General features: G+C 52.6%; 2 protein-coding genes across 8 annotated transcripts in view; both read left to right on the top strand.

The window, feature by feature from the left end:
* Positions 1-6,913, top strand: part of LOC112402267 (tumor necrosis factor receptor superfamily member 22-like) — a 16,320-nt gene extending 9,407 nt beyond the window's left edge. The window contains exons 6-10 of the mRNA XM_024749081.1: positions 4,199-4,297; positions 4,659-4,697; positions 4,809-4,834; positions 5,626-5,925; positions 6,656-6,913. Coding sequence (XP_024604849.1) covers positions 4,199-4,297; positions 4,659-4,697; positions 4,809-4,834; positions 5,626-5,925; positions 6,656-6,691 — 500 coding nt within the window. The 3' untranslated portion in view covers positions 6,692-6,913. The remainder of the gene's footprint in view (positions 1-4,198; positions 4,298-4,658; positions 4,698-4,808; positions 4,835-5,625; positions 5,926-6,655) is intronic.
* Positions 6,914-13,740: 6,827 nt separating this feature from the next.
* The window catches only part of CARS1 (cysteinyl-tRNA synthetase 1), a 47,959-nt gene continuing 41,797 nt past the window's right edge, over positions 13,741-19,902 (top strand). For 6 of the 7 annotated variants that reach the window (XM_024748600.1, XM_024748605.1, XM_024748601.1 and 3 more), the window contains exon 1: positions 13,741-13,821. In XM_024748600.1, the coding sequence (XP_024604368.1) occupies positions 13,797-13,821 (25 nt within the window). In that variant the 5' untranslated portion in view covers positions 13,741-13,796. The remainder of the gene's footprint in view (positions 13,822-19,902) is intronic. The other variant, XM_024748604.1, reaches the window with a different exon arrangement.

The following is a 19,902-nucleotide window of genomic DNA, read 5'->3' as shown; positions in this document are numbered from 1 at the left end:
CCCGGACCGGGGCACGAACCCGCGTCCCCTGCATCGGCAGGCGGACTCTCAACCGCTGCGCCACCAGGGAAGCCCCATTCTTTTTTTTATTATTGAAGTATAGTTGATTTACAATATTGTGTTTCTGGTGTACAGCAGTGATTCAGTTTTATATATATATATACATACACATATTCCTTTTCAGATTCTTTTCCATTATGGTTTATCCCAGGATACTGAATAAAGTTCCCTGGGCTCTACAGTAGGACCTTGTTGTTGGTCTGTTTTATATATAGTAGTGTGTATCTATTAATCCCAAACTCCTAATTTATCTCCCCCTCATCCCCCCTTACCCTTTGGTAATCATAAGTTTGTTTTCTACATCTGTGAGTCTGCCGCTGTTTACTAAACATGTTCATTTGTGTCATATTTTTAGATTCCACACATAAGTGATTTCATGCGGTATTTGTCATTCTCTGCCTGACTTACTTCACTTCATGTGATCATCTCTAGGTCCATCCAGGTCCCTGAAGATGTCTTGCCCATTTTTATATTCGGTTGTCTGGGGTTTTCATTTTCTTATTTTTGATGATTATTTATAAACATTGGTAATTATTTATGAGCTTGGGATACAAGCCCTTTGTATCGGATATCTGCACCCACCTCTGCCCCCGAGAGTGCCTTTTTACTCGCTTTATGGGGTCTCTTGTGGACAGAGGTCCTTCATTTTAATGAGGTCAAGTTTGTGGCTGTTTTCCTCTATGTTGGTACTCTTCCTCTCCCGGGTGAGAAATCTTTGCTCACCCGGAGAAAGTATACTGCTCTGTGACCTGCCAGCAGCTTCGTGGTCTTACCTTTCTCTTTTTCACCCTACACGAACCTGGAATTGGTGTTTTGCGAGGTGTGAGGTAGGGGTCTAGGTTCAGTGTATGTTTTCCCACTGCACATATCGACTACCCCGTTTTGTGTTTTGAAGACGATCCCTTCCCCGCCCTCAGTGTTACTTGGTCATAACTGAGCGCCGTGTCCATCTGGGCTTCCTGTCTGTCTGTTCTGGGGCCAGTGCCACTTTCCTGCCAACCTTGACATTGGAGCTGAAGTCCCCCTTGCCTCCTTCCACAGGGTCGTCAGGCCACCCTTGGACTCAGCACATCCACTGAGATTTAAAAATCAGCTTGTCAGTTTCCTTCTGTTTTAAATAACATGCAAGGACCTTTTTTCTTTAAATTTTTACTGCAGTGTAGTTGATTTACAATGTTGTGTTAGTTTCAGGTGTGCAGCAAAGTGAATCAGCTATACATATACATACATCCACTCTTTTCTAGATTCTTCTCCCGTATAGGGCATTACAGAGTACTGAGAAGAGTTCCCTGTGCTGTACAGTAGGTCCTTGCTGTTTATCTACCTTATATACAGTGGGGTGTATATGTCAATCCCAGTCTCCCAATTTATCCCTCCCCCCTCCTGCACCCTGGTAACCATACATTTGATTTCTGCATCTGTAACTCTGTTTCTGTTTTGTACATAAGTTCATTTGTACCCTTATTTTAGATTCCACATATGAGTGATATCATATGATATTTGTCGTTCTCTGTCTGACTTACCTCACTCGGTATGACAATCTCTAAATCCATCCATGTTGCTGCAAGTGGCATTATTTCGTTCTCTTTTATGGCTGAGTAATGCTCCATTGTATATGTACCACATCTTCTTCATCCATTCATCTGCTGATCGACATTTACGTTGCTTCCATGCCCTGGCTATTGTAAATAGTGCTGCAGCGAACCCTGGGGTGCATGTGTCTTTTTGAATTGTGGTTTTCTTCAGATATATGCCCAGGAGTGAGTTTGCTGGATCGTATGGTAGTTCTATTTTTAGTTTTTTAAGGAACCTCCATACTGTTCTCCAATATGGCTGTACCCGTTTACGTTCCCACCAACAGTGCAGGAGGGTTCCCTCTTCTCCACACCCTCTCCAGCACTTGTGGTTTGTAGATTTTCTGATGATGGCCATTCTAACTGGTGTGAGGTGATACCCCACTGTAGTTCTGATTTGCATTTCTCTAATGATTAGTGATGTTGAGCATCTTTTCATATGCTTTTTAGCCACCTGTATGTCTTCTTTGGAGAAATGTCTATTTAGATCTTCCACCCATTTTTCGACTGGGTTGTTTGTTTTTTTAATATTGAGCTGCATGAGCTGTTTATATATTTTGGAGATTAATCCTTTGTCCGATGATTCATTTACAAATATTTTCTCCCATTCTGAGGGTTGTCTTCTTGTTATGTTTATGGTTTCCTTTGCTGGGCAAAAACTTTTCAGTTTAAGTAGGTCCCATTTGTTTATTTTTGTTTTTATTTTCATTACTGTAGGAGGTGGCTCAAAAAAGATCTTACTGTGATGTACGTCAAGGAGTGTGCTGCCTGTGTTTTCCTCTAAGGGTTTTATAGTATCTGGCCTTACATTTAGGTCTTTAATCCATTTTGAGTTTATTTTTGTGTATGGTGTTAGAGAGTTTTCTACTTTCATTCTTTTCCGTGTAGCTGTCCAGTTTTCCCAGCACCCCTTATTGAAGAGGCTGTCTTTTCTCCATTGCATATTCTTGACTCCTCTGCCATAGATTAGGTGACCATGGGTGTGTGGGTTTTTCTCTGCACTTTCAATCCTGTTCCATTGATCTATAATTCTGTTTTTGTGCCAGTACCATACTGTCTTGATTACTGTAGCTTTGTGGTATAGTCTGAAGTCAGGAAGCCTGATTTCTCCAGCTCCATTTTTCTTTCTCAAGATTACTTTGGCTGTTCGGGGTCTTTCGTGTTTCCGTGTACATTGTAAAAATTTTTCTTCTAGTTGTGTGAAAAATGCCACTGGTAATTTGATAGGGATCGCATTGAATCTGTAGATTGCTTTGGATAGTATAATCATTTTCACAATATTGATTCTTCCAATCCAAGAACATGGTGTATCTGTCCATCTGTTTGTGTCGTCTTTGATTTCTTTCATCAGCATCTTATAGTTTTCTGAATACAGGTCTTTTGCCTCCTTATCCCTAGGTACTTTATTCTTTTAGATGTGATGGTAAATGGGATTGTTTCCTTGATTTCTCTTTCTGATCTTTCATTGTTGGTGTATAGGAATGCAAGAGATTTCGGTATATTTATTTTGTATCCTACAACTTTACCGAATTCATTGATTAGCTCTAGTAGTTTTCTGGTGGCATCTTTAGGGTTTTCTATGTATAGTATCATGTCATCTGCAAACAGTGACAGTTTTATTTCTTCTTTTCCAATTTTTATTTCTTTTTCTTCTCTGATTGCCGTGGTGAGGACTTCCGAGACTTTGTTGAATAATAGTGGCGAGAGTGGGCATCCTTGTCGCCTTCCTGATCTTAGAGGAAGTGCTTTCAGCTTTTCAGCATTGAGTATGATGTTTGCTGTGGGTTTCTCGTATATGGCCTTTATTATGTTGAGGTAGGTTCCCTCTATAACCCGCAAACACTTTTAAAGGCTATTATAACACCAAAACAGAAGGCAGAATGAGGAAGGGCCTGATCAGAGAATAAAGAAGAGCCTTTAAGCAGAACAGTGGCAACACGGGAAAGACCCGCTCCTTCCTCCTCTGTCCTGGGTGACAGATTGCATCAGGGTGGCCGAGCGTCCACGGCTCTGATGGGCCCGCCCCGCCCCCCGTGTCTGTGCGTCCACGGCTCCTGTCGGTGCTGGGAGCTCAGCAGGGTGAGACGGAGACACCCCGGTGGTCACGCCAGAGGTCTCCCCAGGGTGGACCCTGCCCTGTCCCTTGGGCCAGCGTGGCCCAGCCCTACTGCCATGAGGACTGGCCATCCCCTCCCTCCTCCCAGCCTCCTCCGGGCTCTGCCTGCTGCTGGCCCTGTAGTAAATCCTGCAGCTGCGACCACTCACACCTGAGCCCCATCCCGGGATGCCAGGGCCTCTTGCTGCTCTGCTGGCCGGTCAGACCTCCTGCTGCTTCCAAGGATGAGAGCAACAGCCCAGGGCCTCTGAGCCCAGGTCCTGTCTGAGCAGGAAGGAGGAGCCTGTCGTGCCTCCTGCCGGGGAGGCTCGTGGCGACAGTCGTCAAGGGAGCACTTCGGGGCCTGGAGAATGGCGGTGCTGCCACCACGCCCAAGAGCTGCACGTCACTTGGATGGGGTAAGCGTGCCTGGCACTGCGACAGCATTCTCTGTTTTGCCTCCTTGCAGGAAACCTAATGTGGGCGTGGATCCTCCTTGCTGTGACTGTGGTCCTTTCCATCGCCACGGCCATCATCACCGCCATCACTCGCCACTATAGAAGAAGAGGTAAAGCAGAGTCACGTTGATCCTTGAGGAAACCAGGTCAGCAAGGGCACCAGGAGCTCAGAAGTGGGGGCCTGGGGTCAGTGGTTCCTGACGGGAGCCTCTCGTTTGAACACAGCTCTGCTCACTTTCCATCTCGGGGGCCCTGCATGTGTCTGGGCTCGGAGCCGCCCGCGGCGTACTCCCCGACGTGCAGGGCTTGAGACCAAAGTCGCAGGGCAGCTGCTGGGGACAGGCGTCCAGGGCGCCGGGGGCCGGGAAGCCAGGAGAGACGGGTGCAGCTCCAGCCAGGGGGTCTTGGAGGAGGCGGTCCCTGGGTGCTGGGGAAGCTTACCAAGTAAGTGCCCCTCCTGTGTTTTCCCAGCTGCGTGTTTTTTCCAGTCGGTTGTCGGTTTTGGGAAACGTAAGTCCACTTTCTTGACTGTGAATTCGAGGCATTTCCTCTCCTCACAGAAGTTGCTGTAATAGTTAATATCAATTGTTTTCTGTTCTTTCTCTTCTTTTTGATTTGCAGAAAATCCAAAGGAGCCAGGCAGCCCTGTAAGTATCCCCTGGGATTTGTCCAGTGAAGCCCCAGGAGGTGGAGGGGTGGGGGACAGCCCCAGGCCTTCCCCGCTGCGTCCACATTTAGCCAGTGCAGTGGTATTTGCGCCCACCTTAGCGGAGCCCTGGAACATCTGTGCTGGAAGATTTAAATTCTGCTGACGCACAGGGGACAAAAGGCTTTCTTTGGTATCCCAGGGCTGCTGAGACAGATCCCCATAGACGGGGGGCTTAAAACATTACGAGCTTACTGCCCCACAGTTCTGGAGGCCAGAGATCCGAAGTCGAGGGGTTGGTGGGTTTGGTCCCCTCGGGGCTCTAGGGGCAGGTCCTTCCTCGCTTCCCCTGTTTGGGGCTGGACTTGCTTGGCACTCCTTGGCTTATGGGCGCGTCACTCCAATTTCTGCTGTTTTCACACAGCCTCTCCCCGTGTGTCTCTGAATCTCTCTCCTTTTAAGGGCACTAGTCATAGGATACCAGTCCCACTCTTATCCAGTATGACCTCGGCTGAAGAGACCCTATTTCTAAATAGGTCCCATTCACGAGTACTATGGATTAGGATGTGGGTCTATCCTTGGGTGCCCACCATTCAACCCACCACAGGCTTCTCTTGGGATCCCCCGAGGAGTCGGTGGCAGAGCAGGGACCTGACCCCGTGAGTGTTCCTCTCGAAATTGCACAGGCCTTGCTTACCTATCAGACAGTTGGCATTTCTTTCCTTAAAAGTGGCTTGGGAAGGGCCTGTCCTGCAGGCTCCTGTCACCAGAAGAAACGACTTCGTTCTTTAGTCACCTAGAAGCAGCCAGCCCAAGGAGGTGCAGATGCCCATGGACCTTGAGAGGGGCCAACCAGCCCCTGGTGTGGAGACCAGGCCGATGTTGGAGGTAGAGGACTCAGCCCTGGTGCCCGAGGCCAGGACTCACCCGGGACCCTCCAAGGACGCTGGGGAAATCCTTGAGCTACAGGAGCTGGGGGCCAAAGGAAGTCCAGCAGCCCCAGAGCAGACAATACAACAGACTCAAGCTCCCGAGACCCCCAGGCCCCCAGGCCAAGCAGAGGTGTCCCCTTCCCTCCACAGCCTGGAGCAGGTAAGTGGACCGTTGGGAGGGTCTGAATGATGACCAAGCCCCTGCTCGCTGAGTGCAGGGCTGTGTGTGGCGCTCTTGCAGAGTTCTTGTCTGAGTTTCCTGAGGCTGATATAACAAAGTCCCACAGCCCAGGGGCAGGGAGGAGGGTGTTTAAACATCAGACTTTTATTGTCTCATGGTTCTGGAGGCTGGAAGTCGGAGATCAAGGTGTCGGCAGGGTCACTTCCCGCCGAGGGCTGTGAGGGAGAATCTGGTCCAGGCCTCTCCCAGCTTCTGGCGGTTTCCGGCAATCTGAGGTTCCTTGGCTTGGAGGAGCATCCCCCCATCTCTACCTTCATCTTCACGTGGCCTTCTCCCTGTGTGTGAGTCCCTCTCCAAATTTCCCCTTTTGATAAGGACCCCAGTCATATTGGATCAGAGGCCACCCTAGTGACCTCATCTTAACTTGATGGTGAGCAACAATGCTGTTTCCAAATACGGTCACAGTCACAGGTACGGGGAGGACTTCAGAACCTTTGCGGGGACACAGTTCGACCCATAACCTTCCCCAACCCTACCTGCTGTCTGAGGGTGTAACAGGGAAGAGCCAATTCTGACTCCATGTTGGACCTGTTTCTTAGACTTTAGCCATTGCTTTTCATTGCTTTTGTTACTATAATCATCCGTAACGGCCTGCCTCGGGGAACCCTGCCCCTCTGCCGGAATGTTAGACCAAAGTGCCTCTGTTCAGCTCACAGGGAGACAATCTGACCCCGCCCACCTGTGAATGGCTGCAAGAAAGAAGAAATTAATGCATCCCCTCCTCAGTTCCAGGAGATGATTTGCAAGACCGAAGGTCCTCTTTACTTTACTTCCCCACCGCCTCTCCCTCTCTATTCTGCCTTTTTATTTTACTTCCCTGTCTGATTCTATAGAAGAAAATGGCACCCGGACTCCGATAAGGTGGTTATTTTGAGACATAAGTCTGCCATCTTCTCGGTCTGCCGGCTTTCCGAATAAAGTATTCCTTGTCTCAACACCTCACGTCTGACTTATTGGCCTGTGTGCGGTGAGCAGCGCGAGCTTGGACTCGGTAACCAGGGGACCATGGCACCCGGGGGGGCAGAGGCTCAGCGTGTGTCCTCGCTGGGCCCCAGGGCTGGGAAACAGCAGGACCGAGGAGGCACAGCCCGTGGTGCTGGACCTGAAGCCTCCTGCGCTGTCAGCAGAGCTGGGCCAAGCAGCCCCTGGGTGCCGGGCCTGGCATCTGGAGAACACGGGGCTGCAGGGGCAGGGTGTGCGATGGATCCCGAGATGGGTGGGATTGTCCCCGGTGGGCCGTGTCCAGCCGTGCACAGCAGGAAGCGACGGTTCCTATCCTCCGCTGTGGGGCTGCTGGGGGCTTTCCCGAGTGGGTGACACCTGAATGGGGTTTGACAAATTATCAGACACCCACTAAGTGGCCCTGCAGGGGAGGGCCAGGGTTGCTGGTGATGAGCAACCCTAAGGCAGGGCAAGGTCAGGGGCTGAAGAAAGGGGAGACTGGGAGGAGATCACGGACCCCTGGGCCATCCTTGCACAGCCACGGGGCTTGAGAAGTCCGGAGACTGTAGGTTCCATGGGTCGTGCGCCATTATGCATCTTTTCAGGGAGCCGGCCTGTGACTTTTGTCGGATTCTCCAGGGCTCCTGAGACGAATAAAATGCAGAAGTTGGGGCCCCTGCCGAGGGTCAGGTCAGGGTGACGTGCCAGTCCCTGGGTGACCCTCTGGGGCTATGCTGTAACAGGGCAGCTGTTCTTACCCTTTTTACCAGCCATGGGACAGAGCAGTGGGTCCTTGCCGGCTGTGGGCAGAGGCAGAGCTGAGATTTGAACCACGTGGTCAGGCTCCTGGCCTCAGGCCCAGGCATCTCAAGGAACGCCTGGCCTCATCCAGGGAGAACCCCGTGCTCGTGGCAGCTCCTTCAGACAGGTGGTCAGCTTTCATCTGTCTGGCGTCCCGTCCATGCTCGGATTTCCCTGAACTAGGAGGCTGTGTGGATAAGTCACTAATATTTGTCCACAGTGCATGTCTGTAGACCTGTGTCCTCTCCATTGTCTTATCCAGAGAGCAGGTCACCGCCAGGTGACATCGTTCAGCTGTTACCCGAACCCCCCGGGGGGGAAGGAGCTGGGCCTGGGTCTGGGAAGAGTCAGGAGCACATGCAGAGCAGCAGGGACCCCCGCCTGCCCAAGCAGGGGCGGCCGTGACGGCACGGTGTCGCCCGCACGCCCAGGCCGTGTCCTGGGGGAGTGTGACCCAGAGGATACGCTGGGCTGTGAGCTCTCTGCTACCCGTGGGGGGACGGAGTGGGGGGGGACTCCCCACGGGCTGACTCAGGGGTCTTATCATGTTGATAGAGGCCCACCGGCCCCCAGCCACAGCTCCCACAAGAAACCAGGTTCTGGTTCTATTTCAGTAGAATTCCTCTAAGAGGCCACACAGGTTTCTGCTCCCGGAACCATTTTATTCTCTTCTCTCTGCAGGAATATGAACAAAAGTAGTTTTTGAAGGACGTTTCCTGTGTTGGTAAGTAGTCTAAATTCTTCATTTTCTTTTTTTATTTGTTAACATTTTTTTGTGTGTTTTTTTTGTTAACAAATTTTTGTTAACAAATTTTTCTCGTTTATTTGTTTAGGCTAAATCTTCCTTGTTGGGACTTCCCTGATAGTCCAGTGGCTAAGACTCCATGCTCCCAATGCAGGGGGCCTGGGTTCGATCCCTTACTGGGGAAATAGATCCCACATGCCACAACTAAAGATCTCGCATGCTGCAACAAAGATCCCGTGTGCCGCAACTAAGACCTGGTGCGGCCAAATAAATAAATATATATTTTCTAAAAGTCTTCCTTCTTTGACATGAATGCTAAGGCCTAATGTCTTTATTTTTGAAACGGGGGACCACCTGCCTACCCGAAGCTTAGGGAACTTTCCTGTGGACTTGAGATCCACTTTTTCACATTCACCAATGACAGTAGAGAAACAGATATTTGTCAGATGTAAGTTTTTTGGGGTTCATAAAGAAGGATTGGATGTTGTTTTTATTTTATTATACATTCCTGTTTTTAAGAGAAAGTATGAGTGGGTGATGGGGATACTTATCTAACCCTAGATCAGTGGGTCCCCATGGCTGGGATGCTACGGGCTTAGGGGCAAAAAGGGCAAGATTTATCGAGCACGTGCTGTGTGCCAGGTGCTTTTTATAATCTTATTCTAACAGCTCTGGGAGACTGCCCCATTTTACAGATTTAAAACACGACAATCCGAAGCTCAGAGAGGCTACAAAACTTGCCCCAGGTCTCAAGGCCTAACCTGGTCCCCCGCTGATGCCAGGAGGCCTACCCGTCCGGAGCACCTCACAGCCCATGGCTGCGTGGCATGTGAGAGGGGCAGGGCAGGGCGGACGTCAGCAGATGCTTTATCCACAGGGCTTCTGACTTGCCTGGGGTTCCTTCTCCCAGGTTCACTGGCACCAGTAATGAATGAGCAACAGACGTGTCAAGAGACACAGCAGGTCATGGCCAGACCTTGGCCTCCCGGCCCCTGGGCCTGATCCCTCCTGTGGGATCATCTGGGCTGGCGCAGGACTTCCCAGGTCGTGGGCTCAGGGCAGGTGGAAGCACCTCTAGGGCCACACTCCTGGGAGCCGAGTTACAGTGGATGCTCCACGGGCCTCCCAGGAATGTAAACAAACTCTCCCTTTTTGCTTTTATTTTTTTCATCCATCAATAAGATCTATTGTGAATTCAGACATGAGATTCCAGAAAGTAACTGGAAGATGTTATGGGGTTTACTGGACTTGAAGAAAATGATGAGATATGGGAACCCCGACATCCAGGAAATTTGGAAGAGCTCCTCAGGCGGAGGAATGGGCTAGGGAGGGACATTTCTGTATTTAAACTCATGGCTGCCCTCCATAACATGGAGCTACATATATGTTTGCAAATTATAAACAAATTGGTTGCAGAAGGTATCTTAGGTAGGCATACAGAGAGCTCCCAATAAACTCTTTTTTGACACAGGGCTGTTACTTTACACAGTGTCCTGGATGGGTAGGGTCTGAGCTTCTTTTTTTTTTTTCTTTGCGGTACATGGGCCTCTCACTGTTGTGGCCTCTACCGTTGTGGAGTACAGGCTCTGGACGCGCAGGCCCAACGGCCATGGCTCACGGGCCCAGCCGCTCCGCGGCATGTGGGATCTTCCCGGACCGGGGCACGAACCCGTGTACCCTGCATCGGCAGGCGGACTCTCAGCCACTGCGCCACCAGGGAAGCCCGGATCTGAACTTCTTTTCCAGTTCTGATCCCACCAGAAACTTCATGAATCCCAGATGGAACTGCAGTCCTTATCCCAATGGATTCTGTATAAACTTCCAATGGGGACATCAGCTCTGCCCACAAGCAAAGGTGCTTCTCTGTCAGGGGCACTGCCTGTGGCCAGTGTGGCAGAGATGGGATCCCAGGGGACTGCTGATTGCACTGGGTGGGCTCACGTTCCTCGGAGCATTTCCCTAGGCTCTGCGGCCAGGAGAGTTTGGTGGTTGTCTTTCTGCCCCCATCAACTCCTTGATCTCAGAGTCACTGTGATGTCTGCATGACCTGCGACAGGGCGTGGCATTGAGCAGGTGCTCCATGAATAGGTACAAGGAAGTTGGTGACAGGCAACCCACAGGCCGCTCTGAGTAGTCAGAGATGCTGGTCCATACCTGGCCCTGGGACCAGACTGTCCCTATCAAAAATGGGCAGAAGGCTCTGCTCAGTATTCTGTGATAACCTCTATGGGAAAAGAATCTGAAAAAGAATGCTTATATGTATATGTATAACTGCATCACTTAGCTGTATACCTGAAACGAACACAGCGTTGTGTATCAACTATACTCCAATATAAAAAATAAATTAAAATTTTAAAACCGGCCAGAAGAAACAACAAAACAAAACAAAAAATGGGCAGAAGACCTAAACAGACATTTCTCCAAAGAATACAAACAGATGGCCAATAGGCACAGGGAAAGATGCTCAACATCACTAATCATCAGAGAAATGCAAATCAGAACTACAACGACGTATCACCTCCCACCGGTCAGAATGGCCATCATCAAGAAGTCTACAAATAACAAATGCTTGAGAGGGTGTAGATAAAAGGGAACCCTCTTACACTGTTGGTGAGAATGTAAATTGATGCAGCCACTATGGAGAATAGTATGGAGGTTCCTTAAGAAACTAAAAATAGAGTTACCATATGATCCAGCAATCCCACTCCTGGGCATACATCTGGAGAAAACTCTAATTCCAAAAGATACATGCACCCCAGTGTTCACAGCAGCCCTATTCACGATAGCCAAGACATGGAAGCAACCTAAGTGTCCGTCGACAGAGGAACGAACAAAGAAGATGTGGTATACATACAATGGAATATTAACTCAGCCATAAAAAAAGAATGAAATAATGCCATTTGCAGCTACGTGGATGGACCTAGAGATTGTCATACTGAGTGAAGTAAGACAGAGAAAGAGAAATATCGTATGATATCGCTTATATGTGCTATCTAAAATATAATAGAGATGAACTTATTTACAAGGCGGAAACAGACCCACAGACACAGAGAACAAACTTGTGGTTGGCAAAGGGGAAAGACGGGAGGGATCAATTAGGAGTATGGGATTAACAGATACACACCACTATATATAAAATAGATAAACAAGGGCCTCCTCTATAGCACAGGGAGCTATATTCAGTATCCTGTAATAACCTATAATGGCAAAGAATCTGAAAAAGAATATATATATGTATGTATAATTGAATCACTTTTCTGTACACCTGAAACTAACACAAAGTTGTAAATCGACTATACTTCAATTAAAAAACAAAAACCCAAAAAACCTAAGACTATCCCTCTGCTCTTGTATCTGAGGATCAGATTGGAATGTGACCAGCTTTAGGCCCCTGCTTCCTAAACCAGAACTAGCCAGGGTGGGGCACGGTGACAGTCACAGAGACCTTTTTTAAGTACCTGAAACTATTTTTTTAAGGAATGGATATCATTATAAACTTTTTGAGATAATCATAGATTTACATGCAGCTGTAAGAAATAATATGGAGAGATCTCCTCACCCTTTACCCAGTTTCCTAAAATGCTAACATTTTGCACAATTATGGTACAATATTAAAGCCGGGATAATGACACTGACACAGTGAATATACCCGACATTTCCATCATCACAAGGACCACTCATGTTGCCCTTTTTTTTTTTAATGTTGCATCTTTTTTTAAACTTTTTATTTTATATTGGAGTACAGTTGATTAACAATGTTGTGTTTGTTTCAGGTGTAGCCACGTCCACCTTCTTCCCGCATTAACTTCTGGTATTCACTTGTCTTTATTTCTATGATTTTTGCCATTTCAAAATGTTAAATAACTAGAATCACACAGTATGTAATGTTATGAGATTTTTTTTCTTTGCATTTAGCATCATTCTTTAGAAAAGTAGCTTAAACTGTTAAAGTTTTAATGCCAAAGATACGCTTTTGCCAAAAAGTTGTACAATTTAGCAATACTTGCTTTTATACTTTTTCTTTACCTAATGAAATTTCTGTCCTAAGTGTTTCTTTTCATTCCCTGTGTGTGCAGAAGCTTGAGTGTGATGTCCTTGGGAGATGGTGTCTTACACAGAGGAAGGCACAGGCGCTGAGGATGTGATCTGTGGGCTGAGGGACTCTAGAATGGGGATTAAACGCCAGAGAAGCCTCTTCTCCTCGTTTGTGTTATTCCCCCCCGGGGCCTCTGTCTCTGGGAATGACAACCCTGTCCATACAGAGTGTGCGCTCCACCCTGCCCCCCTTTCTCACTCACCCCAAACATCATCAGTCCTTGGAAATGCTCACAAAACAGCTGCTTTCTTCCACCCAGCACCAAGTGTCTTCAACTTCAAGTTCATTATTAAAGGAAATGCCATAACCACCAGTCTCTCTCAGGACAGAAACGTGGGTGTCATCCCTGGCCCTCACCTCGCTCACCCGCCCCACCCCCATCCCAGCATCTGCTGCCCCTCATGGCTCTCCCAGATCTGCCTGCTCACCCCGCTGGTCCAGGGCACCGTCTCCTCTCCTACAGACTATCGAAAAGGCTTCCTGTCAAGTCTTGCTTTCCTCCTGGCTTTTCCCCTAATCCACTCCACCGCCACACAGCAGCTGGAATGAGAGGTCTACAGCACAAATCCAGTCAAGCCTGCTGGGTCTCTGCCATTCTTGACTTTGCTTACAAGATGCTTCAAGAAGCGCCAGCCCTAGCCTTTGCCCCAAGCCCCATCTCTCGCCAGGGCTGCTCCAGCCTGCCCTGCGGTCAGGCTGAATTTCTAAGTGGCTTGCTCTCTGTTGGTGTCACTTGCAGGACAGTATCCTCTGCATGGAATGCACTTCCCACCCATTCCCAATACCCTCCTCTAAACCTCCTTCCAACTGGTCCTCCCTCCCCGGACCCTGGGAGACAATTTTTCCACGCAAGTGGGTGGGTGGGCGGATGGTTCAGGCGGTAATGCGAGCGATGGGGAGCGGCAGATGAAGCTTCGCCCTCCCGCCTCTCACCTCCTGCTGTGCGGCCCGGTTCCTAACAGGCCGCGGACCGCTACCGGTCCGCAACCCGGGAGCTGGGGACCCCTGCTCAAGGGCACTGGCCGCAGCGCAGTAGGAACTACAACTCCCAGCATGCCCCGGCCTGCGGCGTCTCGAGCCCGCGGCGGTTGCCTAGCGACTGGGCGTGTCCCGGAAGGCGCGCCGCCTCCGGCGGGACTTCCGGGGCGGTGGTTGCGTCAGATTCTGGGAAGCTGTCGGCGCGGCCGCGAGTGGGGCATTCCAACGATGGCAGGTTCTTCCGCGGAGCACGGTGAGTGCGCGCGGCGGGCGGGCCAGCGGGGGCGACCCCGGGCCGAGGGGCGGAGGGGCCACCGGGGATCTGAGGGGGCGCCAGGTCCCTGAGGGGCGGGTCTGAGGGCGCGCAGAGGGCGGGGCGCGACCCCCGGGCCCCCCCGGCAGGCCCCTCTCCTCCAACCTCGCGGGGACCCGGCTCCGGACCCGGAACTGCCGAGGCCACCCCGTCCCCAGCCCCGGTCCCCTCCTTGGGTCCTCCGGGTTCCATTGCGCCTTGACCCCAGGACGTGGCCCTGCGTTTCCCCCGCCGGTCCCTGGGCCGGACCTCGCCCCTCCTGTCCCCTGGACTTTGGGGGACAGGCACAGCCCTAGGGTTGTTTTCGTTTCCGCCCAGCCCGGGCAGCACCCGAGTTGGCACTTAGGAAAATGAGGCCGAGGAAACTGGGTACGCGGACATACAGGCAAGGGCTTGGGGTTTTACGAAGGCTTTCATCTGCGGCTGCAGACAGTGGCCATTGGGACCTGCGTGGTCACAGCGTTATTGCCGCCTCCGAGGTTCCGTGAGCAGCGCTGGCTCTGCCCACCAGAGTCACTCGTGTCGCCAGCCGGTAGACACGCCGCCCACAGGCAGACTCCAGGGAGCGCTGGGCCCTTGCTCCCCTCCCTCGGGCAAGATTGTAGGTGCCAGACAGACCGGAGGTTGTCCCTGGATTCCCGAGTCTGGAGCAGACTTTCTTCAGGAAGAACTCTCAGTGTGTAGTATTTATTCGCCGGGATGCCGGGTTTAGGCTGTGCAGGCTTCCTGGAGCCCTGTGATCCCTCTCGCTCCTGGGGTTCCAGGCGGGGAGCTCTGACCACCTGGGTAACCCAGTGACGTGGGAGGCCCCTGATGACAGGGCTGCTGTGGTACCCACCTTCCGGGCGCCCCGCATTCCACACGACAGGTGTGCCTGGATTCCAGCACCATCTCTACCCACCTGGAGCCTCGGCCCTCAGCCCTCAGAAGTGCACCCGGACTCCTGTAACATAGCAGCGTGGTTGACACCCCAGTCTTCTGAGCGAGCCGGGATGGGGGCCCACCTCTGCCCCTTCCTCACGTGCAGCAGGGTAACACGTCCCCGCTCGGAGGATGTAGTGGGCATTAAAGGGGCTGGTAGAGGTTAAGGGTTTAGAAGAACACTTGGCGTGAAACGGGCGCTGTGCCCGGGTTGAGAGCCCAAGCTTGTTTCTTTTCTCTCTTCCTTCCTTCCTTCTTTCCTTCTTCATTTGTGAACACAACTGACGTATTCGGTTTGGGGGTTTTGGTTTTTTCAATTGCTTCGGAACTTGAGGTTTTCAGAGCCTTGGTAAGAATTGGCCTGTTTCTGGAGATTGATACCAGAGTTCTAGATATTCTTGCTTCCCAGGTTCTGAATGCTTTTCATTCTCAAGGTTGGATTTTTCGAAAGTGACCATCTTTCCGGACTTTTTAAGGAGACCCTCGTCTAGAATATTCTTCCCATTTCTGGTCATCTTCCTTAAGTTGGCTCAGAATGTCCATTTGGTTCCCTGCCACTGGGGTTAAAGCTTTTCCTTTGTAGCTTGAACGTGCAGCCTGTTCCAGGGCCCAGTGTTTTTAGAAAGACGAGTCTCATCCCTGAGGACCCCGGGGTGGATGGAGCGCGTGTCAGAGGCCTTGCCCTGCAGATCGGGCCACTTTGGTGGCTGTGTGTTAGGTCAGATTTGCAGTTTAATTTTTTATACAGTGTAATTCAAAGGTTCTTCGTAATAGTACAGCTAGCTTTTTTTCTTAGCGTGAGTCTGTGCTAAATATATCTGCAGGGGGCCTGTAATCCTCAGAGCAACGCTTTGTGGTCGGTACTGCCCTTATCTTCCTGTGCAGGCAAGAGTCCTGAGGTTCAGAGAAGTTAAGTGATTTGTCCAAGGTCACACAGCTAGCCAGGGCCTGTGTGACTGCAGCAGGGACGTTGACTACTCTGCCTTGCTGCCTCTGATGACACTATTCAGATGAACAGCAAGCGCCCCAATTCCAGAGCGCGTCAAGGCAGACAAGAGGAGGGAGCTGATACACTTTCCTGTGTTTCCCAGAGAAGAAATGAAATGTACATATTTATAGACTACAGACATCTGCTCCTCCCTGAACCCACAGTCTCCTGGTATTTACACCTTGGGAGTTGTGAGAGAGAGTGCCCTCGGGGGGAGAGTAAACCGTTCCCAGTGTCCACACTGCTGTCCCCGGGCAGTGGTGCCGTCTGATCACCTGTGTGTCCTCAGGGCATCAGGTCGTGGTGCTTCTCGTGACCTAGAAATCCCACGTGAAAGACTCACATCTGCTGTTTCTGTGGGAAATTGCCCCTGAGCGGTTCAAAATAATTTCCTTAAATAGATCTGTCACTTTATTTATTCAGTAGATGTGCTTCCGGCACCGGCTCTGCCGGACGCTGCTGGCCGTGGAGATGCAGCATGCCTGGAGGAGCGTCTCGGCCTTCCTGGGCCTTCCGTCCAGCGGGGTGGGGTGGCCGGAGCCCAGAAGCCCGATGCCTCCCCAGGTTGCATGGGCCATTCCTCTCTTGGTCGCTCCCCAGTGCGTGTGCTGCCGGGTGGCCTGAGTCTACGCAGGTGGTTCAGGGCCCAGGCCCCTTCCCTCTAAGGCTCCACAGTCTGCCAGAAACTTGGCCGGCTCCTTCTCTGCCAGCTGCCCCGTGGGCAGGGCGGAGGGCAGGGAATCACGCCGGAGACAGGGTCGGTCCGGACGCTGCTGTGGGCATTTAGCCTACTGGCCAAGCCCAGCCCCGGAGCCCCGAGACAGAGAGCCTGGGTCTGGGGAGCCCCCTGTGCTCTGCTCCTGAGGGAGGGCCTGGCTGCAGGGCCGGTAGGGAGCCTCCCGAGAGAGGCTGGAAGCTGATCCTAGAGAAAAAAGGGGAGCGGGAGTCCTGGCAGAGAGCACCTCGTGCACTAAGACCTGAGGGCCAGCAGCACTGCTTTCTGGCAAGTTCCTGAGGCCAGAGTGGGGAGGGGGGCTGGAGGTGGGCCACAGGACCAGGTCTGCAAGGGCCTTGCGGAATTTGGGTCTTGTCTTTGCATTCTGGCAGGATATCTGCCCCCTCCCCAGCGTGTACCAAGGCAGGTAGAGCAGGAAGAACCCAAGACGCTGGTAACCGGTGGCCTGGGCCCGTGGCGGTGGTGGGTGTGAGACATGGACAGTCTGGGGAGGACCGGGGCAGGTGCTGGGTTTGCCGTGGGATGAAAGAAACAGCCACCCAGCTTCAGACCCAGTGGGGAAGGTGGCTGTACCGTTCTCGGACTTGTCCCCAGTTGGAGGGCGAGACACGATGCTTGGGAGCACCCTGTGGACAAGTGACTGCTGGGCCTCCAGGGCTGGTGCTCAGGACAGAAGGGGGCGCTAGAGAGGGCCTGTGGGAGGAGGTCCTGGGTGCCGGGAGTGGGTGGCATTGCCACCAGGTGCGTGCACCTCTCTCCTTTATGAGATTCGTGTGAGGAGGGGATGCATTCGTTCGAGAAGGCTTTTCCAGTCCCCGTTCTGAGAGCCACCTGGGCAGGCTGGGAAGCCCCACAGGAAAGAAAAGTGGGCCTGAAGAGGGACCCAGGGGGAGGGGCCGCTGCAGAGGCGGGCCAGGGAAGCTGGAGGAGCCTTTGCAGAAAGGACCTGACCCACAGGGCCGGGTGCCGCCGGGGCCTCGCAAGGTGTGGACCCGAGAGGCCTTCAGCAAGTGCGGGAGGGGTGCAGACCCCCGCTGCGCTGGGCCTGGGAGCTCAGGAGGAAGGCAGACCTGCGGTGAAGGGGCCTGCGCTTCAGCAAGCCGCCTGGGGGCTCTTGGCAGCTGAGCTCTGCACCCGCCCCACCCAGGTTCCGATTGCAAAGGTCTCAGGTGGGCCTGGAATGGGTGCTTCCAGGAGCTGGCCCTGCTGCCACTGCGCTGGAGCCTCACTGAGTGGGAGCCTGACTGGAGCAGAGGAGGGGGTGGGAGAAAGCAGGCCGCGGGCTGTTGTCCAGCACGTGTGAATGCTGATGGGAAGGGGCCAGGGGAGGTGACGGCTTGGTGTGAATTCGGTTCCTTAGCTGGTTCTTGTGTTCGTGCGAGTTCAGTAAGCGTTTTCTAAACCGTGAAGACCACGGTCCACGTTTAGGGCCTTCCCACAGTCAGAAGGTATGTGTCCTGCGATGCATTTCTGGATGGACCTGCGGTGGACCTGGCGGTGGGTGTGGCGCGTGCGTGGGGCTCCCTGGGGAGGGCCAGCGTGGCCAGTGGGCGCCCTGCTCGGGAACCATGTCCTCTCATCTTGGCATCACGGGCTGATAGCCAGACCGCAGTCTGGCCCAAACCCAGGGCCACTTGAAAGCTGACCAGTTTTTAAATTTGTTTCCTCAAGTTACGCTTAGCCACAGCTGCCACGGTGACCCCATGACTGTCCCCCTCTGCCCTGCGGGCTCCCTGCTCCAGATGGGGCTTTTTAAATGCGTGTGTGATCCCTGGGTAAACTCCTCCAGGGCAATTCCAATACTAGTAATGCAGGAGCGATTAAAATAGTAGTAATGGCAACTGCTGGGCGCTGGCTGTGTGCCCGGCAGTATTTCAGACAGTTTACAAGTGTAATTTCACTAACGCTCACCAGCTTTGCCAGGCGTGTGTTGTGTGGCCTGATTTACCCTCGAGAGGAGCCCGCCGGGTGAGGGAGGGAGGGGTGCAGACCCCGCTGAGCCCTTGTCCCCTGAACTGCTTCATTAGTGCTTTAAAGCCATCGTGTTGGTAGAATGTTTGACATGTTTTTCTCATTGTGAAAATAACGTATGCTTATTGTAGAAAATGTGCGCAGCGAAGAGAAAAGAGGGAAATAAAATGCCCTGTGAGCGTACTCCTCCAGGGTAGCCAGCGTCAGGGTCAGGCAAGTTCCCGGGGGTCTCTGTTCCTGGAGTAGTTCCGGAGTGAGGGAAGTCTGTCCGGTGCTGTCCTGGGGGTAAAGGGGCAGGGGGAGCTGGGGGACCACACAGCTTCTCAGAGAGGGGGTGTCACCTCTGCTTCCTTCCCCTCCCTCCTGTGTCCTGGCATAGATGGCTGCACCAGAGGGATGCTCGGAGACGGGGAGAGGGAGCTTGGAGGGTCGGTGTCGGGTGACCAGCTGCCGAAGGATGGCCTGGCCCACTCCGGGATGCGTCCCCCGCCACCGCCACCGCCCCGGCTCTGTCCACCCTCTGGCAGGTCCTCTGACTTAGCTTTCGTGAACTGAACTTTCTCCATCACAAGAAAGGAGCATGCTTCCCGACTCCTGACAGGTTGGCAGGGCTGCCGGGGAACCGTGCCAGGTGCAGTGAAGTTCCCTGGAAGGAAGACTCCGTGCCAAGGAATTTATGTGGAGTTAGGTTTCCCGGTGCCCAGGACCGCCCTGGCAGGTGCTGTTCCCTTCTCCCTGGGTGGGAGAGAGCTGTCCTGTCAGAGAGGGGTGGGGGGCACGGACCCGCCTCGCCTTCCTTCACTGTCTCAGAGGGGATCTGAGCCCTCAGGCTGGGTCCTTAGAGCCAGCCACCTGCCCCCCGGGAAGGAAGGCGAGCTGGCTGGTGCTGCTCCAGGGCCCTCGTGGGTTACCCAGGGTTCCCACTGGCACCTTGGGCGGGAGGGGCCGCCTCTGTGTCTCTCTTTGCTTCCTCCGACACTTCCAAGAACTGGAGTGGAAAGTAGCTGCTTCTCCTGGTAGGTCAGGTGTGGAACAAAAGCAGCGCCCCCTGTAGGTGTGCGCCCTCGGGCAGCAGGGCTCCAGCTCAGCCCGCCACGGGTTAGAAGCCTTCTTAGACTCAGCCGGGTCCCCACCCTGGTTCCTGGGTACCGGGTGCTTCCCGGGAGAGGGCTTACGAGGCCCTGGAGTGACAGGTGATGCCGGCCTCCCGCGGGCAGGCCTGCACTGCGAGGTACATCTGCCGCCCATCCGTTCGTTCAGCAAATTCACTGAGTGTGTTCAGAACGTTCCAGGCTTGGTTCTAGAGGCTGAGCATGTGCTGAGTGAGTGAATCGGATAAAATCCCGGGGCAGAGGCAGACAATAAAGGAAAGAAAGCAGGGAAGTGTGTGTGTAAAGCGCTATGG

This window comes from Neophocaena asiaeorientalis, unplaced genomic scaffold (assembly GCF_003031525.2).
Source record: "Neophocaena asiaeorientalis asiaeorientalis breed wild unplaced genomic scaffold, Neophocaena_asiaeorientalis_V1.1 scaffold43, whole genome shotgun sequence".
Lineage (NCBI taxonomy): Eukaryota > Metazoa > Chordata > Mammalia > Artiodactyla > Phocoenidae > Neophocaena > Neophocaena asiaeorientalis.
The sequence above is the reverse complement of the archived record's forward strand: the minus strand, read 5'-3'. Positions and strand labels throughout refer to the sequence as shown.